Source organism: Astyanax mexicanus, chromosome 18 (genome assembly GCF_023375975.1).
Source record: "Astyanax mexicanus isolate ESR-SI-001 chromosome 18, AstMex3_surface, whole genome shotgun sequence".
NCBI lineage: Eukaryota > Metazoa > Chordata > Actinopteri > Characiformes > Acestrorhamphidae > Astyanax > Astyanax mexicanus.
In genome coordinates this window covers 34839778-34867670 of record NC_064425.1, presented here as the reverse complement: position 1 = coordinate 34867670, position 27893 = coordinate 34839778, and the positions used below count along the sequence as shown (strand labels likewise).

At 35.9% G+C, this 27893-nt stretch overlaps 1 protein-coding gene across 3 annotated transcripts; it reads left to right on the top strand.

Annotated features, from left to right (window-relative positions):
* The first annotated feature begins 735 nt into the window (after positions 1 to 735).
* Positions 736 to 27893, top strand: tmprss4a (transmembrane serine protease 4a). Of its 3 annotated transcripts, XM_015602982.3 has the most exons (14): positions 6557 to 6889; positions 9078 to 9123; positions 14363 to 14417; positions 14535 to 14678; positions 17359 to 17511; positions 18092 to 18221; positions 18785 to 18898; positions 19308 to 19351; positions 19838 to 20000; positions 20136 to 20299; positions 21949 to 22044; positions 22150 to 22292; positions 24091 to 24240; positions 25732 to 27893. In XM_015602982.3, the coding sequence occupies exons 2-14, from the start codon at positions 9082 to 9084 to the stop codon at positions 25738 to 25740; spliced, it is 1407 nt and encodes a 468-aa protein (XP_015458468.3). In that variant the 5' UTR covers positions 6557 to 6889; positions 9078 to 9081; the 3' UTR covers positions 25741 to 27893. The 3 variants fall into 3 exon arrangements, with proteins under 3 accessions (XP_015458469.3, XP_015458468.3, XP_007239141.3); XM_015602983.3 differs by lacking the exons at positions 6557 to 6889; positions 9078 to 9123 and adding an exon at positions 736 to 816; XM_007239079.4 differs by lacking the exon at positions 9078 to 9123 and having other exon boundaries at positions 6558 to 6889.

Genomic DNA, 27893 nt, shown 5'->3' with positions numbered 1-27893 from the left:
CACAAACCAGTTCACCTTTGAATGGCTTAAAAAAACGAAATGAAGGTTTTGGAGTGGCCAAGTCTAAGAGATTGAGATGCTGTGGCATGATTCTAAACAAGACGTTCGTACAGAGATGTGAAAGACTCATTGCCAGTTATCAGTAAAGCTTGATTGCAGTTGTTGCTGCCAAGGGTGACAAAACCAAGTTATTAGGTTTAGAGGGCAAACACTTTTCACGCACGGGCATGATTGGTTTGGATGTTTTTTTTTCTTTAATAAATAAAATAATTATTTAAACTTTGTCTGATATTACATTTTGTTCCATAATTAGAAAAATATCAGTTTGACAATAAAGCCAAAACAAAGTGTAGTGGCACTGTAAGTTTATAAGTTAAAGTTACTGTTCAGGTTTACAGTGTAGATGAAAGAAAGACTCCTACAAAACAGAAGTTCGATGATGATAAGAGTTACTATGTTCATTGTGCATTTATGTAATAAATAGAACATTTAAAAGATAAAACTCTCCGAATGATGTATGATATAGATGTTTATAGACAGTTATCTTGGGAATATGTTACAGTTCATGTCAACAGTTCCAGCATAGTAAATGAGAGACAAAATAGAGGCAGGGGGGGGGGGGGGGGGGCATGTTTAAATAGCAGGGATAGGTTAGAGCCAAGGCAAACACATTATTATACACAACTCACTCCCACTGCAACCACAGAGCAAAGGTAAAGGGGAGGGAGGCTGGAGACTGGAAAAGAGGAAGAGATACATCAGCTCACTCCACTCAGACCGCACACTGGTGGAACAGGACATACTGGCTTCAGAACAGTAAGTAAGAACTCTTACCCGTGTACAGTTATCTACTGGTCACAACTGAACATTTTAGACTTTTTTTTGTTCATTTTCTCACTAATTTATATCTAAGGTGCTGATTTTATGAGGTCTAGTGACAAAACTTGACCTGTTTTTCCTCTTCTTGTTTTTTTCATTTTAAGTGTATTTTAAGTAAATTAATCATATAAAAGAAGGTTTGTGGACTGTACATTTTTAGACACTCTACAAACTCTACAATCTACAGACTATACATATCCTGTTTTGTGACAGTTATGTCATAAACACATGTTAATACAGCAGTATTTACTTAACAACATTTCCTAAAGTTCTCAATAAAGTACAAGACACTATTTATTTTTACTTGTTGTGCAATTTTTGTAAAAACTGGCATTTGATTGAAGTGTGTTAAATTGTTTATTGTTTGATTTTAAAGATACATTTTGACTTTATTTACTGTAATGTTTTAGAGCTTAAGCTTTGAGCTCTTTAAGCTCAGTATGGAGACAATATTATAAATATTATTTTAAATTGATGTTATTAATTATTGAACATGCAGCAATGCCTTTATGCCCTTAAAAAATAATTCGTACTGAGTTAATCAGACTTAAAATGTTTAGTTATTATCGCTAAATTCTAGGTTAATTAAATTTATGTTTGTTTTGTGATTATTTCAATAGATTTGCATGATACTTCTACTCTGAATTTTATTGTCAGGTGGATAAAATACATTTGTATTTGGCATTTTTTATTTTGATTTAAAATACTCATAAAACATTTGATAAAAGTAAATGTATAGAGATAAAGAAAATGTATAGAGAGAACTGTATAACAGACACCCAAAACACAGAGTTAGCAGCTTAAAAAAGAATATCTAAAACAATTACACTATGAAGAAAACAACAACTACATTCTAAATCATTTTTTTCATAAATTTATCAGCATTTTTTTTATCAACTTCTCTTGTGCTTCACTACCCTTTGAACTACACTACAAACATACAAACTGATGACTAAACTTAGTAAATTGTTTTATAGTAATGAAAATAAATGATACTTTGGTCTATGCTATAATATAGCCTAGATATTACACTGCCTGCCCTGAAAAAAAGTGGCCACCAAAAAAAAGGTCACACACTCTAATATTTTGTTGGACCACCTTTATCTTTGATTGCCTCACACATTCACTGTGGTATTGTTTTTATAAGCTTCTGCAATGTCACATGATTTCCTCAATCCAGTGTTGCATTAATTTTTCATTTATTAATTAATCTTGCAGCAGCATTGATCATGGTAGAGTCTGACCACTGCTCAAAGTCTTCTCCAGCACATCCCAAAGATTCTCAATGAGGTTAAGATCTGGTGAACAATCCATGTGTGAAAATGATGATCTCATGCTCCAGGTGGTGACTTTTTTTTTGGCCAGGCAGTGTATTTTCAACTCAAATATCTCTGTTTAAATGTAACTCAAATGGAGCCCCCATGAAAACCATACACATATTTATATCATTTGTATATTTAAGCTTTGTTTAAACAGTATTAAAAGATGGAACATTTACTTGAACCTAAAGTATGTTCAAAAGTAATTTCCACAGTTTCTTCAGTTTGTGTTTGTTTAATTTCATAAGTGCACTTTAGATGTCAGTCAACTTCTGTTAAGCTACTCATGCTGTGGTACTCTATTACTACTGGAATAATGTTATAAATAGCTATACAATCCAGTAGCTATAAAACTGTTTCTGCTGACCTTGGAGTTTGGCACAGCCACATTAAGCAGTGAACTGTTATACCAAAAACACCCAGGCAGACATGACACTGTCAGACACATTTTACGTTTTGAGAACTGATTTTATACAGATATTGCAAATACTACTACATTAAATCTGTCAGTAAAAATATCTCATGAAACCACCCTGCCTGAAGGGCAACATAGGGCAAAAAAGACTATCTATATAATTCAAATAATTACAGTACCAGACAATAGTTTTAACACACCTCTTCTCGCTTAACGTTTTCTTTCTTTTTATGATTTTTTACATTGTAAATTTAATATTGACAACTATATTAAAGCTATACAAAACACATGCTGAATGATTTAGTAATCACACAGTAAACAATATGTTTTATAGTTTAGATTCTAGAAGTAGCACATTTATTTTTAAGAACAGATCTTCACACTCTTCATGCTGTGAAGATCCAGCTCATCCTAAATTACCTTAAATCACCATCTCAGTTGATCAGGTTTAGATCAGGGGATTGTGGAGGACAAATACTTTTTTTGGCTATTGATCATACACTGCCGTAAAAAAATATTTGGCACCAACATTTCTTCTCTTTTTACTTTTTAATCATACTTTTTTTTTTAGATAAACAAACACATTTTAATATCAGCCCATATAGTGTCCTGTAATAGTGGTAATGTTATGTGATGGAACTGAAATGTTTAATACCATTTGAAAAAATATTCATCTAGCAGGACTTTATGTCTTAATGTCGGTCATGCTTACTTGTATTGTGCTAATATAGGTAGAAGGCAGGGGCTAGTTCAGACTGGAGTTTACACTACCAGGCGTCTGTTAGGTGATATATCAGAGCTTATTTAGGTTGGTTACTCTGAGTTAGTAACTTGGCTTGGTTATTTCAGTGGCCTGCTGTAAGTATTACTCAGTGTTTCCAAGTAGTGTTAATTTTGTTAACAAAAACAATGATAAAAATTGTTGACAACCCATTTTTTGATGAAAAGCAGCCGAGAGCTAAATGAAAATAATGAGAATGAGAAATTTTGGGTGATTTTAGGGTGACGACATGAAACATGATGAAGTGCCATGCTAGTGGACACAATGTACTGCAGTATGATCTACATGTGTGAAAATATGGGGAATTTTATGATCTTCATTTAAATGATTTAATATTTATTCATTAAAAACGTGAGATTTTTAAAATTAGTCTAGCGTTATCCATCTACAGCTGCAGTCAGCCGTCTCAGACCTGCTGTAGTGCCTGTAAGACAGGATGTTTCTGTTTTTTAATAAATTAATATAACGTTTATATCTCACTAATGTTTAGTGAACATGTTAACATTTTCCTGATTTTTCAGTTCCACATTAAATGTGGCAGCAGGTACGAGTAGACTTAAAGAAAATCAGTCCAAATATTTTTAATAATAAATCCAAAGCCTACTTTAAGCTCTTCTGACACTGATGTTGTGTGAACGTGTGAGAATCAACGTCGAGAGTACATTTACATCACATGTGTTATGGACACATTCAATAATAATAATAATAATATTAATAATAATAATAATAATAATAATAACAACAACAATAATAATAATAATAATAATAATAATATGTTTAATAATGTAGTTGAGTGTTGTTTGTACAACTACAACAACAGTTCTCTGAAAATTTCTATCATCTCTGAACAAAACCTGTAACTAACAGAAATATTCATAAATGAATCCATATCAAATGGAACTGGGACCTTGTATTTCAGAACGTATTGTTTCTGTAAATCAGTGTAAATCCAGCACTAATGGGTACCTACCTGCATTTGATGGTATCAAATTGTACTTGGTGGTTTAAGAGAAAACCAAACTGTAAAGATTTAATTTAATAATAATAATCTTATTCTTTAATAACACATGGTGAATCTCCCATGCTGATGGGATCTCATGTTGTCCAGTAGATGCTCTTTTTTTTCCAGCTCTGTATTGGTTACCTTCTGTTTAACCACAGCATTTTAAAATTCATCTACGTCATATTTGGGTAGAATGGCACCATATGCTGGTATCACAAAACATGTCAAACAACATACTGGACTTTCTATAACTAAGAAACTGCTTAAACACTTTCATAATAATGCTACTGCTGTTCTGAAACCTACCTGTTTCACTACCACCTGCTGCAGGTTTCACTGTGTTGTTGAGCTTTTGTTCTTGCTCAACTCTGGACAAATTAGAGATGAGCTGTGACTCAGCGAAAACATGAGGCTTCCTTGTGACATCATCAATCACTGAGTGAGCTTCCTGAGAGCAATGAGGAAGAAAACGAGAGCAGTCAGGGTTTCTTCTTATAGGGAAGTTGTAACTCTATCCCAGTAACGTCCTTCTTACTTGGCTTGACTTAACCACTTGTTGTTACTGGAGAATGGTAAAAGGTATACTGTTAAAACTGTATATTTGTAAACCAGACACAATCTGCTCTCTGGGGTTTTCAGGCCTCAGTGGAAAGCTAGTGTAAGAAAGAATCAGGTCATTGTTTTACTGGACCCTATTATAGCTGTGCACAGAGCATGCACAGTACTTAACAGTCAGGCTTGCTTTATTTGGATTCAGTGTTACAGCACTATAATTATCCTTTCATTGCTGATACGTTATATGAGCTACCTGTAAATCTCTATGTCCATATATCTGTTTACACTTCAGTTACTCCATTTAACCCAGGTACTGAAATCAGTTTTATTTAACGGGAGCAAAAAGAGTCTGTGAGCAGACAGACACATCTACTGTGGAGTTCCAGAACATCAATAATGGCGTCTCCACATACACCAAGTAAACTGGAGAATAACTCCAACTGTTGAACTCCACAGTTTAATCACAATAGTGAGGTATACAGTTTTACTGCTGCTGTTGCCTTTTACACCTTTTATTCCATAGTTAACATATTTAGAACCATATAGTAACTAATGGTTCTAATTGAAATGGCTCCTGAAATGTATGAAACAAGAGCTGCATTAAGGTTTCAGACCATAACACTACACCTGACATTATACACAGCTGCAGAACAATTTGTTAGAGATGTAATTTTAATGTAATGTCATGCATTTTACCTCCCCATGCCTCGCCAGCAGTGACCACAAACTACCTTGGACAACCCTTTGGCACACAGACTAGTTTCATCAGTTTTATCTGAGCAACTGAGTAAGGACTGCTGATGAACATGATATGAAGTGCTTCCTGACACACTTATTTGCAAATCAAATTTATGTAAAGGGATATTGATAAATATATTTTACAGAGCTGGTGCTTGCATGTGTTGTTACTTATGACAAGGTTTCTAACTGGCATGTTTCAGCAGGATAATGCTTACCCACATGTATAAGGCATGAAATGGACAACGAAGCTGAGATCTTTGAGGAGCAAGTTCTTAATATTGTGGTGAAATGAGACAAGAAAGTGCAATCTTATTTACCAGCCTGTGTGCCTCATCTACAGTGAATACTAACTAACACAGATTTATTTATAATGCTTGAACATCTTTTTTTTTTTACTGCAAAATTGCTTTAGGTTGAGCTTTTAGTTGGTTAAAGCCACAAACCACAAACCACAATCATTTCTTAAGCTAAGTGATTCACTAATGGATGATTAAATCTAATCAGATAATCTTTAAAAACAAGGTCTGGGAGTGGTTTATGGGAAGGTTAAGGTTACTAATGAAAAGCTGGAATATTAAGAGAATAACTGACAGAAGCTGAGGTCTGTGTTGTTCAAATGAAAAACAGAAACTCACAGAGTGACAGAACTGGAAATCTGTGTTGAGTCAGGAGCACAAGGCCTAGTGTTGGGTAAGATTAGAATCAGGCATCAGGACAAAAATGACCACGCCCTGGATCAGAGCGAGGGACAGAGAGAGAGAGAGAGAGAGAGAGAGAGAGAGAGAGAGAGAGAGAGAGAGAGGGAGGAGTGGGAGGAGGAGGAGGGTATAGGTGAGTGCATAGAGGTGTCCTGTTGCTTCAGCTGGTGGAGGTTTCATGTTGGGGGTTGGGCTGGTGAAGATAAATCTGAGAAATACACAGACACTCCAAAGAAAGCATTCGAGCTTCCGGAAACCTGTTCCACATGCCCTTCTGTATCAAATATCATCCACTGTGAAGACCAGGGCAGGGAGAGAGGAGTCATAGCGCAAATCAGAGAGAGAGAGAGAGAGGCGGGGGGAGTGCATACCTGAAAAAGAAGGAAGCAGAGAGTCGAGAGTCCTACGTGAAAGGCCTCCACTTCACACCTGGTCTGCGGTTGGTTTACTGTACACTGGCAGAGTGCTGCCTCTCGGTGCAGCAACAGAACCATGAGGGTGAGTCCCAATTCTCTATTTGCCAACTCTTTTAAAAAGAGTTACCTGTAGAAAAAGGTGACAAAAAGGGATAAAAAAGCATTAAGGCTAACAGTGCAGGATAGCTACTCTATGTAGCAGGTTGTAGTTTGCTTTATGTAGCAGCTTGTAGTTTGCAGTCATACTCAGTAAAAAATCCAAAAAATGAAATGTTATATGACCACTTCGTCTACGAAGTCGATTGAGCGGAAGACTAAACAAAAGTTTTAGGTTGAGTCAGCAAATAAAAACGTTTAGCGAAATATGGTACCAGTTTTTTTGTGTAGATGTATAAATGGATATCAGGTAAAACACCCAAAGAAGGTATATGGCTAAACATTATATTTTAAGAAGAGCAGCACGTTTGTGCATCCAGCAGTTTTATTATCTTCGTATCTGCTAAAAATGTTTAAATGAAAATGGTTAAAATGAAAGTAACACACCTGCCAACAGTGTGTAATTGTTTGTGTGTCTCATCTATGTGATAGAGTCTGCAGATGGTTTTATATTATTGGTAACAGATTATTACATTTAGTGATTTGAGTTAGTGGATAGTGTATACGTTTTTTTAGCTGTTTCTGGGTTTAAATATAGTGGATACTGTCTTTTTTTAAAGTCACTTAAAGTCAATAGTTTAATGTAACTTCTGTCTGAAAAGAAAGGCTCTAGATCAGAAAGGCTCTGTAAGAAAATCATGGTGAAACTGGATCTCTCATTCAAGGGATAAACAATGAGTAGGGAGTGTATTGTCCTGCAGGTCCAGCAGCCATTATATACACTTTCCGAAAGTTCACCAAGGAACACTGTTTAATACTTTTGTGATATTTCAATCATTTAAAATAGTATGCTTTTAGTGTGTATATATATATATATATATATATATATATATATATATATATATATATATATATATATATATATATATATATCAGCTATGAAAAACAATAAGAGACCCCATCAGTTTCTGAATCAGTTTCTCTGATTTTGCTATTAATAGTTTGAGTAAAATGAACACTGTTGTTTTTTTTCTATAAACTACAGAGAACTTTTCTCTCAAATTACAAATAAAAATATTTTCATTTAGAGCATTTATTAGCAGAAAATAAGAAATGGCTGAAATAACAAAGATGCAGAGCTTTCAGACCTCAGACAATGCAAAGAAAACAAGTTCATATTCATCAAGTTGTAAGAGTTCAGAAATCAATATTTGGTGAATTAACCCTTGTTTTTTATCACAGTTTTTTTCATGTATCTTGGCATGTCCTCCTCCACCAGTCTTACACACTGCTTTTGAATAATTTAATGCCACTGTTGCAAAAATTCAAGCAGTTCAGATTGGTTTGATGGCTTGTGATCGTCCATCTTCCTCTTGATTATATTCCAGAGGTTTTCAATTTGTTAAAATCAAAGAAACTCATCATTTTTAAGTGATCCCTTATTTTTTTTAACTGTATGTATATAAAATCACATGTTCGGTTTTGAGGAGTGAGCTGTGGTGCTGTTGTTGTTGCTTGACCTAGTGTTTAGTTTCGTTGTAAATCTGTATGTTTTAGTTATATTACCCATAAAGCCCAACAGATGAGACTCCATCCAGTGTTGGATTAACTCTGGCAATAGTCAGACTAAATCTTTAGTCTCAGCATTGTTTGCATTGTATATATATTATAATTACCCTGTGACTCATACTTCATAAGCAGGTTCTCCACCCTCCTCTAACCTGAGGCGTCTATTCTGATTCCAAATGGGTTAAATCCAGCTCTTTTATTAAATATAATGCACTTTCAACTTTGCCAAGATAGTCTGGTGTGGTTGTCCAGGACATTGTTACTCGCGTGACCTAGATATGTACAAAAAAAATAAACGGCCTAAAGGGAAACCTCACGTGACCATTCTGATTGGTGCCTCAGTTCTAAAACCTAATACTCTATGCCTTTGTGCTTATTTCTTCTCCAAGCTGTTAAGACGTATCACTATTTCTCTCCACATTATTTAGTCAGATGATAGCATGTGGGCAGGTTTATATAAGATACTCCAGCAGACTGATATCAGATTCAAGCAAGTTGCTATAGTTTAATCTAGGGTAAACAGCATCTACTCCACTTGTAATAAGTAATGTACTTTTAATTATTAATGCAGACTATTAATTATTAATTATTTGACACTGTAACAGAGGCATGGAACAGTTCAGTGATGTGTTTCAACAGTTGAGCAATGAGGTAAGGACTGCTGATGAACATGATATGAAGTGCTTCCCGACACACTTATTTGCAAATCAAATATCTGTAAAGGGATATGGATAAAGAACATTTACAGAGCTGGTACTCTCATGTGTTGTTACTTATAACAAGGTTTCTAACTGGCATGTTTTAGCAGAATAATTATCACCCACATGTATGAGGCATGAACTGGAGCATGTCTACTGTTACAGCTCCCTCACACTTCTGTAAGATTCAGATGAATAAGATGACACTCTAAACACTTACACATTGCACAGCAATACACTCAATGACAAAAAATAACACATCAAGAATGTAATACTTTGAATGTGATGAATATATGTGTAATGATTGAATATATTATGGTGATTACAGTATTAGGGTGAAAGGATTAATAACTGAATGGAGGCTCTAGTTGAGACCCTGTTGGCTCCTCTATCCTGGATATAAGATGAGATTGAAATGGTTGGGTATGGAGGTGGACAGGTTCTGTATGGCATCCTGCAGCACATTTACCCACAGATGTTGCTACAGCTGGGCCTGTAGATCCTGTAGCTCTACACTGGTAGGTTGCTGAAGCTGCATCTCAGCTGCTTCCATAAATAATGGAATGATGATAAATCTGGAGACCGGGCAGGACAAGAAAGTTAAAATCAGTAAAAATTAAGTTAAAATCAGATCATTTTTTATGATTTTCCTTTATAAATCACTGGATGTTTGAATCAGTAAAGTCAGTTAAATATATAATATAGCAGACCACCACAGTGATATTTGAGAAGTGAAATTAAGATTGTAGGATTTACATAAAGTGTGCAATAATTCTTTAAACTAAATTAGGCAGGTGTATAAATTTGGGCACCCTTGTTGTTTTATTGATTTAATTACCTTTGGCATTAATTATTGAAACTCAAAATTAGTCTGATAAGCTCATTATTAATCAAATCTACTACTAAATGTATTGCCAGATATTACATACCAAGACCAGATATTACATACCAACATGCACACAAACCAGGTATGATTAAATCTAAAAACAGTGAAACTCTTAAATCTGTAGTTTGGTCTTAGTTTTAGCAGAAATATACGCCTGTACAAAACGTTCTTAAAAATGATGACCTCCCTGACATGCACCTCTGGAAGAATAGGCAAAAATCCTCATACACACACTCCTAAACCTTGTGAAAAGCCTTCTCACAAGAGTGTGAAACTTGCTGTAACCCAGCAGGATATGATAGTGTATTACAGAGTGAGACAGTGACGAGCGAGGCCTGTGTTTGTGTGCGCTGTGGTTGTGTGTTTTGGCTGCATTTCAGAGCTTGTTGTGAATCTCAGTGAGGGGGTGGTTTGAGTCAGCGCTGTCTGGAATGAAGAGTTGTGTTATGATCCAAACCATGAGTTACTCACTGTTTGACAGTTCAGCTAACAAAATGCCATTCACGTGGCTGATAAATATCTCTTTACTTTAAAATATGGAGAAATTAGTTTTGAGTTCTCAAAACTGTTTAACGACACTTATTAAAAAGAGTTGTAGCCTTTAAGTTTGTTAAATGAGTGTTGTTAGTTAAAGCACCACTAAACTAATTCCGTGTTCAAGTTAAGTCAATCAAGAGGCTGTTATTGTCATTACATCTGAGTACAGGAGAACTATAACGAAATTACAGTTCTCCAAAACCATGATGCAACATGGAACAACAATACAACAGACAAACATTAAGTGTAACAAGAGTGCAACACAAACTATAACACTACAATAAATACAAGAGACAGGACAGTTTAACAGACAGGACAGTGCAGTACTGATACGGTATAATAATGTGCATTGTAAGGATAGGGTGCAGAGATATGTAACATACTAAAACACGTAGAACATATATAATCACAGCAGTTACTGAGGTAGAGAGTTTATAATTCTATAGAATGAAGCAGCAAATATTTCTGATAGGAATAAAGACATTTCAGTCTGTGTGCTGAGTGTGTGTGTGTGTGGAGTGATGAGTGGATTCAGTATAGTCTTAGTGTGTGAAGAGTGGTGGGAGTTTCAGCTCAGTTCTGTGTGAGTGAGTTGGGTGTGAGGTGGTGGGGGGTTTAGTTCACTTCTGTATGTGTTGAGGAGTCTAATTGCCTGGTGGATGAAGCTTATGCAGAGTCTGGTAGTGGAGGCTTGGCTGCTCTTGTATTTTCTGCTGGACAGCATCAGAGTGAAGAGTCTGTGTGAGGGATGGGTGGGGTCGTCCACAATGCTGGTGGCTTTGCGGATGCAGCATGTGGTGTAGATGTCAGTATTCCCCCTTAAATAAAGTAATAAGGTAAAAATTTTACAGCCAAAGAAAGTATATGGATAAACATTATATTTATTCTAACAACAAATACAGTAACACGCCTCTCATTAAAACATTAAAAAAGGTTTCAGGAAGGTTAACCTGTTAATATGAATACTTTGATTATGGAAATGTTAAAATTAACATTAAATATCTAAATATCTTCTTATTTGACACTCATTCATGTGTTTTTCTAGAGATATTGTGTGAGATAATATTTACGTTGGCCTGGAGCGTATTAAATGTGATGTGAGCATCGAGACGCGCCCTGTCTGATCAGCTCTGACAGCTGCAGGCAACTCCCTCTGCCTTTAACTGTAAATGGAAAACAGGAACTAGAAGAGCAAGAAAAGCTGTTATGTAAGAACAGGTCCAGCGTCACAGTTCTGTGGTGAAGTTCCTGTTAAAACCCTCCCGCCAAAGGAGGAGGAATAGGGCAGTCTGAATGGTGTAATGTATGTATTAATGGGGGTTCAGTAAAGGAAAAAGGAACGATAACCTGATCTCACAGGTTTAAACATAATGCCACATAATAACAGTAAACTGGCGTTACAGTTCACCCCCCTGTGACACGTATGATACAGGTGTGTGTGGCGAGGTTTCCGGGAAGTGTGTGTGTATTTATGAATACATCTTTAGAGACACATCATTGTTCAGAGATCATGATTGTTATCATGTGGCAATACACACACCTGTATGAGGTGTACATTACAGGGAAATTACAGAGGAAAGGGATGGGAAAAGGCTTCCTTACGTTCAGAAAAAACATGCTTCAGTCGTAGCATTACATTACATATAAAATAAATAATCATACAACGATACATGAAGTGTAGGATAGGATATCTGTGGCTAAAGGGGAAAGCTGTTAGCCATGTTTAGTGGTAGTGTCTATAACTGGATCACCGCTGTGCCAAACCGTTTTTACTGTAAATATGTGTTTCCTTACTTTTGAGACACCATATATATATATATATATATATATATATATATATACATACATACATACATACAGGCTAGCACATTACACACACTTTACAATCAAAGATACAAAACTCCTTTACTATGAACACAATGTGCTGCACTGTCAGGTTACCTTGTTTTATATAAAAAGGAGTGTCTAGCGAGCGGCTAGTAGAGCTTAAATTGGGCTCAAAAAATCCAGCCCTGTGCATACTCCATAAACTGTCATTATGAGCCTGAGCCTTATTTTAACCTGATATTTATTTAGTACAGCGGGTAAAACTGATATTTTCAAGCTGTTTGAATAAGCAAAATCTGTTTAGAATTATGTTAATTAACATTTCAACACTGAAGAAGTACAGACATATTATTTGAGAAAAAAGCTCAGATCTCCGAAAGATTAAAACACTATGTGAACAATGATCCACAACCATCAATAAATTAGGCTACAAGAAAGATGTTTAAGAATAGAAATTACTTTCTAAACAAACAAACTTTTTTATATTGAGCTTATTGCTTAATGCTGCCTTTAAGTCCTTCTCGGAAATTCTTATTTACAAGGTGTTTTTTGGTCAGGTGGACATGGACACCATTAGGAAAAGTACTTTTGTTTATACTTTTGGTCAATTATCATAAAAACAGGAGGTTATTTTGCTTTACTCCAAGAGAATGAAGCAAATAAGACACACATTAGGTGATGATTTTTTTTTTTAATTCTGTAGAACTGTGAATCACACAAGACTTTTTTTTCTTTTTTTAAACCTGTACAGTTAAAACTATTGCTAACAAGTTTTACTGTTTACTGTAGGAGCAAGATCCATACCGTCGCCATGACCTCGTTACTGACATGCCCCCAACTGGGAAACTCGGGGCTTATCTAAAAATTTGAGTTTCTCACTGGTAAATACGAGTTTGTGGTAAAATACTATATTTACGATACAATTTGAAGACAGCAAAAACAAAAAAACAGCAATACGCCTATGCACTGCACAGTCATCAAATCAAAACAGACCCAAAAAAACATAATTTACAATTATTATCGTCTACTCTAACATAATTATCAAGGTTATCAAAAATAACTTTTTGATTTTAAGAATAAAGACTAAGTGCAAACACAAACATTTCTAGGCTAACTTGTGCAAGTTGTTTTTATACCGCAGTTTGATTTGTTACTTTGATATCATGTGATTATCACACCATATCTTTTCATAAAATAAAAATAGCATTAAAAAACACACACCTACGTCACAGACTATTTTCTTGAGCCCCCTAATTGAGAAATTAATTTCTCAATTAAAATTCAACCTAAAAAATTTCATCTTAACACAAAGAAAAAAAAAATCAAATAAAATCATGCTAAAGTAAAACCTACTAAACACACATAAAACAAGGGCTTGGACTGAAAATAACCAGTGTGTGAACAAATTATTAATTAACTGAATTAAATACTTATATGTGTAAATTATATTACAGACCTGCTCTTAAGAAGATATTTCCCTCATTCACGGAGAAGCTGTAGAACCTAGATTAAACTTATTTAAACTTATACTTATACTTATTTTTTTATCTATATAAATTATTTGCAATACGTGGGAATTTTGCTGCAGGGTCAAAGGTCACTTCTGAAGGGGATTCTGTGGTTCATGGAGAGACTGTCCACTGCCCCCCCAACTCCCCCTTCACTGCAGAGTCACTGCATACCGCTAGGAGGAGCCCGCGAGTGAGTCCTAAATGAATGAGGGTGAATTGGGCTCAAGGTCTAAAATAGAGAAAATAGAGTTTTACTAAGAAACTAAGACACAGTTTTAAGAGGTTTCTTACAGTGACCTCCATACCTTAGAGGGTTAACACTGCATCCATTGCTTTTTATTTATTTATTTTTTTTCAGGTGCTTTTTTGGTGGGTTTTTCTGAACACAGGTCTGAAGATTTATTGATTAATTTATTGTCTTTCTCACACAGACTAATACCCAGGTTTCTGAAGAAAGCCAAAGACCCTTAAACCCAAAACCTCAAGGTAAAGTAGGGTGTCCTGATTTGTATATTGGTGTTTCTGTGTTAATTGCTATATTGTAGAAGCCCTGTATTTCTGTTGCTGTAGTAAAGCTGTGTTTGTGATTGCTGTGTCTCTCAGTTGTGGCCAGGCCTGGCAGGCACAGGAAGCCCATGTCTGCTGCACAGCCTCCGAGGAGCAAAGGGGCATCGCACAGAAAGATCATCCTCACCATCCTCTGTGTTCTGGTCATTCTGGCTATTCTGGCTGTGGCTGCATACTTCAGTGAGTGTTCTCCACATTAAGCACCAATTACTGATGAGATTAATGATCAGGTTGAGGTGTTTCAGTAAGTGAGGGGCTGATGAGGCTCTCCTGACTTTCTGAGCTGCTTCTGTAAGTTCAGCAGCAGTCACTCGATCTGAGACATCCTCCTCTAAATATTATTTATATGTGTTTTTGGACAGATGCTAGTGTGTTTTGTGGTGAACAGAATATTGTAATTCTAATCAGCTTCTTGGTTCTTCCCTGTTCACAGTAGTTAAACGGAGGTCAGACAGATTCATAGTCTAATATTTATTGCATGACTGATTTCATTGGTTTAATTATCCTGGAGTGACTGTATGCTTGGCTGTTTTTACTGAGAAAAATTGAATCTTCCCATGAAATTTGACACTAAACATTTGTATGTGTTTAGAACTGCACAGTTTGTATGAGATAAACCTGCTGTTTCCTTATAAAGAAGAACTTGTGCCAAATTAAAAAGCAAACTCTGCTGTGGAAAACGTAAATGCAGTGTACAAGATGTATTGCATATGTATATGTATATGCAGAATATGTGCCAAAAATAAAATGTAAAAACACTACTATATTACACTTGATCTCTTTATTGAAAAACAGTTTAAAGTTCGTGAGGAAAATCAATGCTTCTTGTGGATTGCATTTACATTTTTCCACGCTAGTGTGTGCTTTTCAATTCGGCACTAGGACTATTCCTAGTATGGACTATTTCTTTCTATACTTCTCTCCATCAGCAGAGCCATGTTCTAGTCCTCCAACGTTAAAACTGAACAGCTTTTATTTTATTTTTCAAAAAACTGTCTGTATTAGAAGTGCTGTCAGAGTTCTACCTGTCTGTTTCACACATGATTACCTAATATAGAGCAAGGCTTAGCCAGGAAGGATCCAGGATGTAAACTAGATTAGGGTTATTTGTTTATTTTGAAACAGACAGGTTGGTACCTGACCAGCACGGTATCTGTAGTTCTATCAGTGTGTCTGTCTGTAGGTGTGTGTGCAGGTCTGCTGAATGATGATTGTCTTTCAGAAAAGGCTGAACATTCATTCTCATACTGTAAAGTTCCTCTGCACTGTGTTTTTAAAATACAGCTTTCCCCATGTTCCCACATTTTATGTTATATTGGGGGTATGGTCTTTTAATGTGAATTTATTCCTCTCAATGTTAGGGGTTGCCCACAATAAGAAGGATATCAGAATATTGTAAAACTGTTGTGATATGGAGTTTGATACTCCATATATCACAAGACAGTTCTCAATGATACTCACAATATCACAGTATCGGTATTACTGAAGAGTAGGGCTGCACAATATTGAAACATTTTTACATTGCAAAAGTTATTTTTTCACTATATATATTTTCATATTAAACAATGCAGGGTCCATGACGTCACCAGCCCCTCCCCCACCCGCACACCAATCAAGAGCTGAGTAAGCGCCAAGCACTCAAAACAGAAAAACAACAGTAATCGACCCTTTAATCAGGCATTTAAATGGCTTTTTTAAAAGGTAAATAAAGACGTGAATTCAGCTGTAACTGGAAATATCTGCGCAAACCTGTGCTGGACTGAGGTGCATGGCTTTTACAAGCACATGCCCAACCATGTGGATGGAGGCCATGCAGTTACCTCATGTTTACTCCTGCCCCCATTCCGTCCCTCGCGCTCCTCCACCCTCTCGCACTTCTCAGGCAGCAGCAGCTTGTCACTCACACAGACAACAGACACAGAGACAACGCTGTGTATCTACTCTTTCAAACATTCTTCAAAATATTGCAACATGACATGCTTAATTTAATTGCCTTAAGTGACATTGCACATCTGCGATGTGACTATAGCGCATGTGCATATTGCGATGATGATGCCTAAACAATATCTTGTGCAGCCCTACTGAAGAGTATATGTAGAGTATAATCAAATACCAGGAATCATGGATTTATTGGTGTCAGTTTCACAGAATTCAACAATCAATATATTGTGATACTGATATATTGCATCACCCCTAGAAGTTGTAATATTTGTTTCCTTTTTGTTAATCAGACAAGAAAAGTATCAGCTGTGTAGAAATTAATGAAACTAAGAGGGTCAGTTTTAATAACCACCTAATATTAGTTGGTGTAGCGCAGTGGATAACACCACTACCTGCCAGTGAGCTAACCGCCACATCGTGTGGGAGACAATTGGGGGTTCTATTCCCGAGCTGGCTTACTGAATGCTGCACTACACCAATAAGAGTCCTTGCGCAAGACACTACATTGACTCAACTCTGTAACAGGAATAGCCTGGTAAGTCAGTCTGGATAAGAGTGTCAGCTAAATGCCGTAAATGTGAATGTAAATAATAACCCCCTTACATTTTGTTAATTTGTAAACAAACCAAACACAGAACGTAATTTTAAACAATGCTTGTGTTCTAGATGTTCTTGCAGCTGAAGTCATACAGACCTTCCCACACTTCTGTGCTTAATGCGCAGATTAAAACATCTTTGACATATGCTTGGCTAGATTCATTAACACTGTTATTTTATTTTCTTATTTTAGATTTAGAAATGTCTTTAGTCTTATAAGGAATTTTGTTTATTCATCTCACTTGGGTGCCATAACATGGTTTAACTCATGTTTTTTTTTATAATAAATAATTTTTTAACTTTTTTCCTGCTTGTCATTTAGTCCAACAGCTCATTCAAAGCAAGTTTTTCTTCTGCTCCCAATCACTGAAGTTCATCCCACTGGAGCAAGCCTGTGATGGTAAATCAGACTGCTCAGGAGCCGAAGATGAGGCCACGTGTTTGTCCCACTTTTCGTCCAACTATACTTTCCCTGGTGAGACCTGCATTACTGAATATAGTACACACACACACACACAAGAAAAAAAAACATTTTGTCTAAATTTTAGATATAACATCTAAGAAAATGATTTACGGGCTTTTTTTTTTACCACTCGCTAGAGTTTACTCTTTCACACACTAGTTTATTTACCAATAGGAAGTTTTAGGAAGTTAAAACATTTTAGGTTTTAGGAAGTTTTAGGAACCTAATCTTTACAGAAATAATGTTTTAGGAATGTTGTGAAAATGTGTGATGTAATAGTGGTTTGCATCACAATGTAATAAGAACGTTTCTCATATAGCATTATAACATTCCAGAAACTAAAAATTAAAACACTGACACAAATGACGTTGCATCGACGTTAACAGAATGTTTACATATGTAAAATAATATTATTGTAAGAAAAAACCTGACAGATGGAATGTTGAGAGAATGTTAAGTGTAACATTCAGAAAATGTTTTACTGACCAATTGGTTATCACTCAATGCTTTACTCCAGTCCACATCTTAAACTTTTTAAGCAGTAATTTCCTCTCCAGTGAAGTTGAAACCTTTTCCTGTTCTGTTTTCACAGTTCGACTCTCCTCCAATCTCTCGGTGCTTCAGATATACAGTGCCAGTGACAGGAAGTGGGGGAGTGTGTGTGCAGACGGCTGGACCCAGCAACACACTCAGACAGCATGTGAACAGCTAGGATACACTGTGTAAGTATGAACAACTGTAAACTGCAGAAATACAACATTACCCAGTTCTAAATTAGCTTGATGTATTTTATTAATTATTTTAGCTCACAGGTGTGCAATAACTAAAAAGAATAATTACTTTATATTTGTTTCCTTGTTATGTAAAAGGTTGAGGTACGTTAGGTGTAATGGATTTAGTGCTGAATCGAGTCCGGTACGTTGTGATGTTTTCATTGAGCATTGTTTTGATGCTTGGTGGTATTTGGAAAGAACCACCTAAAAAATAAACATGAACACAGAATGAATATCGTAAGAGTGATCAGTAATATAGAGTGCAGAGTGATGAATTTTACACTTTAAATCCTTCATTTTAATCCCATTCAGTAAATGATATTCTCGTAATAAAGCAATCATATGCAATTTACATACTGTATCAGTTCATAATCCAACCAGTCATCTTTTATAGGAAACAAAAAAAAACACATGGAGCTTATAAAGATCAGTGGAAGTAGCTGTACTGATTGATGTTATCATTATCTTCTTTCCTCTTCTCTGTCTCTCATTATATTCTTTCTTCTCTTTAGTAATCCTTCTCACCGCACCATCGTAATGAATGATCTGCCGTCTGACCTGAAGGCTTCTTACTTCGCCGTTGGGTCGGGCAGTGTGCAGGTCATGCAGTCAAGTTTCTCAGACAAGTCAGTATTGGTGCTTGTATTCATTTTTCTGCAGTTTTTATCCATGCTAAGACATTGCAGCTGTCATTACATTATTACATTAACGCATGTGATTTAAAATAGAAACTTTAATATCTACATTTAAATAAAATACCTGACGATTTTTTTTTCTAAATAATTAGGAAAGTAAAGTTACAGAAAGTTGTTACCTAACATTTGGTTTAATTTACGGTTTTGTTTTGTTTTTTAGTTTTAAATCTTATTAATTCAACCAGGTGAACAGAAATTGCATAATTAAGTATAAATAATAAAGTATGATTGAATAATTGTTGTTATCAATAATTTGACGGCTGTGAGAAAAGTAAGTCTGGAGCCCTGTACCGTAAATATGCAGTGAAGTATAAATCTCATTCCTCTTTCTCTCCCTTAGAAAGACATGCAGTCTGGGTTCAGTAGTTGCCCTGTCCTGCTCAGGTAAGCAGCAGAATATATTTTACCATATTTTAAACATTTGGGCACAGATAGCTTTAACACTGTAACAAATATGAGAGTAATATTATACTTATAGAAAAAAAAAGTATAATGAAGGGTAGAGTTTAATAGCCAGTTGAACCAATTAGTGTCCAGAAATGCAGGATTCAGATTCAGATAAAATTAATTTCAGTCCTTTTCAAGTTACAAAGTCTATCACTCTGCAGGGAAATTGTATTTGTTTTTAGGTGAGATTGTTGAGATAACTGACCACGCTGTTATTTAAAGACGTCCAGACTATACAAAAATCAGTCCAGATACAGTCTAGAATAGATCTATCAAAAATCAGATATGTGATGGAAACCTTAGTCAGCCTTAATTTAAAAGCCTGACCAAAACAGTCAGTAAAATCACATTGATGAGGACAAGATTTACTTGTAACCATTACTGTTTTTTAAAATGTGCTTGATGATTATTTTTCATGGGCAGATTGTGGTCCTCCGGCTCCTGCGAGCCGCATCGTAGGAGGGCATGATGCACTGATTGAGAACTGGCCGTGGCAGGTGAGCCTGCAGCAGAACGGGCAGCACACCTGTGGAGGCTCCTTGCTGTCCCCAAAATGGGTCCTCACAGCAGCCCACTGCTTCACCAGGTAAACACACGTGTGTTTGTGTGTACAACAGTGTTCAGATGTGCCATTAACATTTTTATATTAATGTTGTATTAGTTTGCTGAAACGTGGTGAAGATGTTTGGAATGTAATGCATGTGTTTTCTTGTCCTCACAGTAGGGGTGAGGTGAGCAGGTGGCGGGTGGTGGCAGGTAAAACATACCTGAGCTCTCTGGGAGGATCTAGTGTGGAAAAGATTATAGTAAATGCAGACTACGTTGCAGCACGCAACGACTACGACCTGGCCATGATGAAGCTCAGCAGCCCACTCAGTGTTGGAGGTAGGCCAGGCAGTGTGACTGTGAAACTGGGCAGAGGGTTTCTGAGAATAAACTGTATTAGAAAAATGGTTTATTGATTTTAATGTGCACGTTACTACACCTGGTGGTCAAAACAGGAACAGCAGCTATTGTGTCCTAATCAGGGCGTTTCAGCATCATAATCACAATGTGGACGTGTGCAAAAGTCACATTGCATGTATAATCCACCCAGTATCATTTATTTATTTAATTTTCAATACACAATATTATTAGTGCAATATTAATATTATGGTGTACATGTTAGATTGTTGACTTCAGATGAAATCGGTTTAAAAATAAAAATCCTGATTTTTTTAAAAGGGATGCTTTGAAATATTTTTTTGTCTGAAACCAAAAGTGAACAAAATATTTCTGTCTTGCTTTTTAAAGATAAAGCAATGTACAAAACTCCAATTTAAAAATATTTATTTAAAATGTCAGAATAATTTAATATTGCAATACATATCCAAAAACAACAAATTATTGCAGTTTTTTTTTCAATATTTTGCAGCTTTAGCAGAATTGTCAGCATGTTTTCAATAACATAACAGCAAAGAAAACAACCCAGTTGGATCAAACATATGACCTTCATATTGGAATATTCATTTGAAGGCCTCAGTCATTATAAAGAACTATGTGTGTCAATATAACATCACAGTGGGGTGCAATAGCAGTTATAATATGACATTGCACTGGCTATTATTATTACAAATTTTATTATAAAAACTACTAAAATATTAAAATATTATTTCTCTTAATAGTTCAATATTTTAATTTTCAATAATAAATTGAAATAATATGTACTTTAGGGCATTATTAATCTATAACAACAAAAAATATCTTAGTGTTAACAACCCTAGTAACCCTTTACCTGAAATAGCTTTAATAGTTTTAAAGGTGTGAAATGGACTGGATGTGTAGTGAACCATGGTAACGAGTACAAACTTTTGTCGAATAGCTCAGTTTTATTCACTCCCAGTATTCTGAAATACAGCTATTTTAGCTGATGCTCTCAGCAGGCTTACAATGCTAGTGATGGGGTATAGTGTTGCCAATGCAAAGAAATGGCTATTTTTACACATTTAACAAACTCAAAGGGGCTTCAAACTTTATTGGTAGAATTATGAGGGCATGACATTTAAGCCAAGGCACTGAGAACTTTGAAAGTGCACAGGAAGTGTATTAAAACACTGTTTATTCACACAGTACATTCAAGTAGTTCTTCGGCACCAGAATCTCGAAATTAAGTCACGATAAGTTGAGCACAAATGAATAGGTAGGATAGGGGAAATTAATACCACTAATGCATGAATATTATAGAGATATTTTCAGATATTTCAAATGGAATTCATAATAATCTATTCCCCTGTCCAACGGTACCCAAAATTCTACTTATGAACTGTGAAGCTACTTGTTAATGGTGTGAAAAAAGCCATTTCAACAAAAGTTAGTCCTCATTATCAAGTTCCCAACAGCCCATTTTACATCAGATTTCTCTTTTATGGGCTGAGGGTTCGTCTGGTTATATGTGTGAATGATTTGATCACTGGATTAATTTGTAGTGAAAGTATAACAATGGACAAATAATGAACATATAAAACATGTCTCTGCATTCTGTTCATTTCTGTTAGCTTCTGTGAAGCCAGTGTGTCTGCCGCCTCGGAACCTGGGCCTGACTGGAGGAGCTCCTCTGGTGGTGACTGGCTGGGGTCATCTGCAGGAAAATGGTATTACAGTAACTTTGTATTAAAACTGCTGTACCTACATGACTTTAATCTTCTGTGGCTGTTCTGAACATTTTTAATTTGACTGTAATTTTATTTTTTGTACAGGGCAGTTATCTTCTAATCTACAGAAAGCAGATATTCTCCTCATAGACCAGGCGCGTTGTTCCAGTCCTGTAGTTTATGGTGCCAGCATCACCTCCAGGATGTTCTGTGCTGGGTACCTGGAAGGCAAAGTGGACGCATGCCAGGTATACATAGTTTTGTAATTGAATTACATTTAAATATAAATACATGCAAAACGAGCTGACCGCATAAAATACATTAATAAAAAAATATACAGTCAGATCTTCAGTATGAAATTGTGAGTATGGTATTGTCATATGTTGGCAAGAAACCGGGCTTGTCAGTTCAGCCCTGTACATATTCGAACTTGCCTGATCAAAAACTTTTAAGAAATAGTTTAAATATTTCTTAAAATAATTACTAGAATGGTGAATCACAGGGCATCTTACGATACGATATTATCATGATACAATATTATCTCAGTAATGATGATATGATGACACTGTGATTTCACTGATCAATATTTTTTAATAGGGCTTCAATTAACAATTATTTTGATAATCGATTAATCTGTTGATTATTTTCTTGATTCATCGATTATTAAGCCCTACCAGCTTTTGTTAGCGCTGTAAAATCTTGACATGTCAGTCTGTTAGGGATTTAGCCTTCAAACCTGCCCACTGCCATTTCCCCAGTCCCATTTTCACACCCGGGTTGCCAGGTGTAGAACAGGTCATCACTGAGCTTTAGTAAGGTTCGCTAACCCTAGCTTGGTAATTTACCACCACCACTAGCGTAGCAGATGTGGGAATTTTGGACACGCACATGTATCCACTGTATTTACTGTATTCACCGATCAGCTACAGAGTAAGACTCATTGTCATTTTCCACTATGTGTCAGTCTGGCATCCCCCTGAGCTTTGCATCAGGAGGAGAGGAAGGGGCAAAACACTCTATCCAGTGTTTGGAAATCAGACTCCTGTAGCCCTTTCACACACTCACTCACATTTTTTGCGGATTGTTCATTTGAGTTAATAACTACTTATTTAAAGGCAATGCAAAATGAAATTAAATACATTGACATTAGGTGATGCTTCCAAGTGCTGAGAATAAAAGGGGAAAAATGCTATTAATATTTATTTGACCAGATATTGTTCAGATATGAAAGATTTTAGAGAACTTATTTACTACAAACTCACCGTGATCCTCCTTCACCCATAGCTCCAGCATGCTTCTCCTTCAGGCCCTCATTTAGTGATGATGTGCTTTACTGCCACAGCTCTGATTGGCTGACTGCCCCACATGTGCTACTGTACCTATGTGTATAATAACGTAGACTCAACTATTCAGTTAGTAAATTTATTAATTTAATAATACTTCACAGCATCTGTGTTACTGAAGAGGATAAAATACTCCTAAATAATTAAATACCTGAAATTATGGATTTATTCATGTCAGTTTTACAGAATTTTACAACCAGTATTTTTACCACAGGTTTACCGTATTCATTCGATTATAGGACCACAATGTCTCACCCCACATTATCAGAAATCAGCTGTTTAAGATCATTTAAAATATAACCAAAGCAATGAAGCATAATCATGACTAGTGATAAAAATATAAAGCATTGTTTTATTTTAATAAACAGGTTTTTTCACTGATAATCTGAAAATGTTTACCACATACAAAGTAGTGTTGACAGATGCTCTAAGAATTTAGAACAGTGCTGACTTTTAAGTACTTAACTGATTTAAAGTTAAATTTTTATTACCTCTTTATCTGGCAAGGAAATGTACATTTACATTAGTAACTCTCCTGTAAGGTACTAGTCTGAGTGAAATTCTGTTAAAATGTAGGTTTTTTTTTTTTGTTTGTTTTGGTGTTTTTTTTACTCTTTGGTATTCTAGAAATCTTAATATTAAATCACACACTGGCCTTATCAAAAGTGTTTTTTTTTTTTATTTTTTTTTTTTATGTTTCTAGGGGGACAGTGGTGGTCCATTGGTGTATTATGACAGGCGCTGGATGCTGGTTGGGGTGGTCAGCTGGGGCGTGGGCTGTGCCAGAGAGGACCGGCCTGGTGTTTACAGTAATGTGGAACAGATGATGAACTGGGTATACACAGTCATGGAGGTAAGATTAAATACATAGATACACATGAAAATAAAATGAATAAAATAAAAAAAAACTTTATTTAAAAAATACAAATTGTAACAAACAAATAGTAAACACAGGATTGCTACACTGACCTGGGGGGGGGGGGGGGTGTAGGCAGGTTTTCCTGCACTAAATGTGTATGCAATTTCTAGTGATCTTGTGCTTTTTTTAAGCACTTTCATTATCTGCACACAGTGCACTGTGCTGTCACTAACCAGCTACCTAAAATTCCTGTATTTAATAGCTTATTACTGTAAAGTGACTGTTTTTTTTATCTAGTGGCTCAAGCATTGAATATTTAGATAGATAGATATAATATAATACAAATATTAATTATATTAATATAATAATATAAATTATATATATGTATTACACAGTGATCTGTCTTCTTTTATTGTTGATGATTATTGTCATAGCCAATGAAAACCCAGTCATTATCTAAGAAAACTAGAATATTATATAAAACCAGTGTGGGCAGTGTGCCAAGTCCTGCTGGAAAATGAAATTTGCATCTCCATAAAAGTTGTCAGCAGATGGAAGCATGAAGTTGTAATGGCCGGGGCAATGGGCGAATGCTCCCTGGGTGGGGAGAGGTTGCTGGTGGAAAGCTACTTGCCCTGTCCTCCATAGGGAAACACACGGGAGATGGCTGGGGAGCACCCACAGTTCACCCATCACAATCCAGGATAACACAGTAGGCAGAACACACAGGCTACAACCTAGAGCTAACCACCATGCGTCCATGTCGGATCATATCTCACTCTCTCTCCCTGCACGTACAGTATTAGCATTCTAGTGCGCATGCGCCTCATCTAAGGTACTTAAAGTGACCGTTACGTACTTAAAGTGACCGTTAAGTGCTGTAAGATTTTGTGGGAAAACAAAACTGCACTGACTTTAGACTTGATAATAAAACACAGTGGATCAACACCAGCAGATCACATGATTCTCCAAACCATCACTGATTGTGGAAACTTCACACTAGACCTCGAGCAGTTTGGACTGTGTGTCTCTCCACTCTTCCTCCAGACTCTGCTCCCTTGATTTACAAATGAAATGCAATTTTTTCTGATGATCATTAATTGATTGGAGATGCCTTGTGAGTTCCACCCCTAGTAGGCACACCTCACAGGCAGTTTAGTGATTCTTTTTTCAACCAGAACTTGGAAGGGAGCTGCCCCATGCGAAGTCCACCAGTGAACATGGAACAGCAACATTGCAATCTACTGTGAAAAATGTTTGAGATGGTTCAGTTCTGTAGTGCTGATAATTTTAAATTAATTTAAGTTAAATGTTTCCAAAAGATAATGTAGATACATATAGAAGATTTGTATCTCTATACAGAATATGAAGTATGGCATCATGTTAAAATATGACATCATATTAGATCATAAAGTGATACCAGGTTTAACAGGTGCTTTAACTTCAAAACTGATCTGACTCTTCCTCATCCCCTCTTTTTAACAGAAGTCCTGAGCTCATCCTGCAAGCAGGCGACTCTGAGGAGAACTCTCACATTACTTCAACGCAGTGCAATATTTACAATCACTTACCACCATTGCAACACAGCGTGTGCAATCTGTTGTTCTCAGTACTCAACGAGGACATGCGTAATTGTATGTATAGAACAGAGGTAAATGCTTTTTTGAATCAGTGCATTTCATTTTCTATATACTCAGGGATCGTTTAAGCTAATATATATGTATTTTACACACAAACACACTCTCTCTCTCTCTCACACACACACACACACACACTGTCATAGAGGCACCAAAGAAGCCAATTTTTAATAGCCCAAAGTGAATGACTTTTTGGTGCCATTGTAAAATCTGTATCAGGGGTTCTTCTAGACACAATCCTTTGGGAGTCGTGAGGGTGATGCTACAATGTGTAACTTCACTCTTCGTCTAACTGCACTCTGATGAGCTTCAAGAGTTCCAGTTACACACAGTAAAGCATCACCCTTACTGTTTTATGTCAAGATCTCTTTGGGTTGGAGACCCCCAGGTTAAGATCCTCTGCTCTAGAGATGTTTTTAACCTGTACTTCAGCCCCCCAGTGGTGCTTGGCCTGGTGTAGTACAGTCATGTGACTGATAAAGCTAGCAGGTAGATTTGCAAGATAGTTATATCAATATTATTGTAAATCTGAGTGAAAGATTCTGTCTTTTTGGATGAATGATGTACAATGTACAGAAAATGTACACTTAATTTTAAATGGTTGATTTATGTAGGTTGTGGAATATTTTGTGACGGGTTAAATTAGCTGCGAGATGCAAAGGTTTGGGCAACGGAAGAAGCTGAGGAGTCAAACTGGGTTAATTCTGGGCCACAGCACAGCTAGAGCAGCCTTCATTAAATGTGAATCTCAGAATCTCTGTATCACTTTACGATAAGGCAATTGTAGGCACTGTATCATGAAAATATCATATTGTGATGCCCTGTGATTTAAAACTCTAGGTATTACTTTTGTAAGTACTGTAATTTGTGACCCTTATTGTAAAGTGTTACCAGAATCTCTGCATATCAGTGACTCGTAACTAAACCCAGTTTGATAACTCTAAAAAGTGACTTTTTATCAATGCCATTGCACATTCATTGCACCAAAAACTTTTTGTAACATTGTGTATTGTGTATATATATGAGCTATGGATCTTCAATTGATTGTCTCAGTTGAATGTCTCTGGTCGTCTGAGTTTTTTTTGTTTGTTTGTTCTTTGTTTTGTATTTGCATTTTTGTGAAGTACTTGGTAATGTGCAGTAGTGGATTATGTGCAGGGATTATGTTGTCACTAAGACAAACTCATATCTCTGTCTTGGGTGGGTAATCCACATCCATACAATAAAAATCCATCCTAAGTTTTTTTTTTTTTTAGCAACTTTCTGTGTGGCTTTCAACATCTCGCATCTCATCTGGTCGCAGTGGGGATGCATTTTAGTAAAAAGGTGTAAACAAACTATCTGGGTGGTGGTTAAAGTAATTTGAAATTAAGTGTGCAGTCAGGAGTGTAAATATGGTTAGTGCACATTTTAACACAAATTAACAGCCAAACTAACCTACGTTATTCAACACATGACTTTAAAAATGCTGAAGAACACAAATAACAAAAGGGCTAGGCCTTTTTGTATGATGGGTGGACACATTTTCTGTGTTGATGGGTTTTTAAAGATTTGTTTGCACAGTTAATGTTTGTTAACTGTTTGTTAATTTAAAGCAATGTTTGCTTATTCTTGTAATGTTCATAACTCTGCATCTTTTCATTTGTATGTTTAAATACGTGTATGTGTGCGCTTAATGGTTCAAATTAAAGTGAAGCTGTTTTTAACTCTCCTGTAAAGTTTTTTTTTTTTTTCATGAGCATTGTTCTGCTCTTAAGTCTTATATTTCTGCAGTGTTTAAAATTGCATGTTAATGTAAAACTGAAATTGAGTTGTGATTAAATTATTGTTGTAAATACTGTAAACATTAAATCATACAGTTTGTGGGAGTAATGTTTTTTGGTGTTTTTTTTTTTTTTTTTTAATAAACACTGTTCAAACGTATTCATGTAACAGCACACTCTGATTTCTAAGTGCAGAGAAATGTTTAAAAGCCTGATTAATAAATCTGACAAAGAGAGCCGTAATTTA

Coding starts and splice junctions, on each gene's coding strand:
- tmprss4a (XM_015602982.3), top strand. CDS start 9,082: ATGGAACAGTTCAGTGATGTGTTTCAACAGTTGAGCAATGAG. Junction 18,899..19,307: donor CAGTCAAGTTTCTCAGACAA/GTCAGTATTGGT, acceptor TCTCTCCCTTAG/AAAGACATGCAGTCTGGGTT. Junction 22,045..22,149: donor GGGTCATCTGCAGGAAAATG/GTATTACAGTAA, acceptor TTTTTTGTACAG/GGCAGTTATCTTCTAATCTA.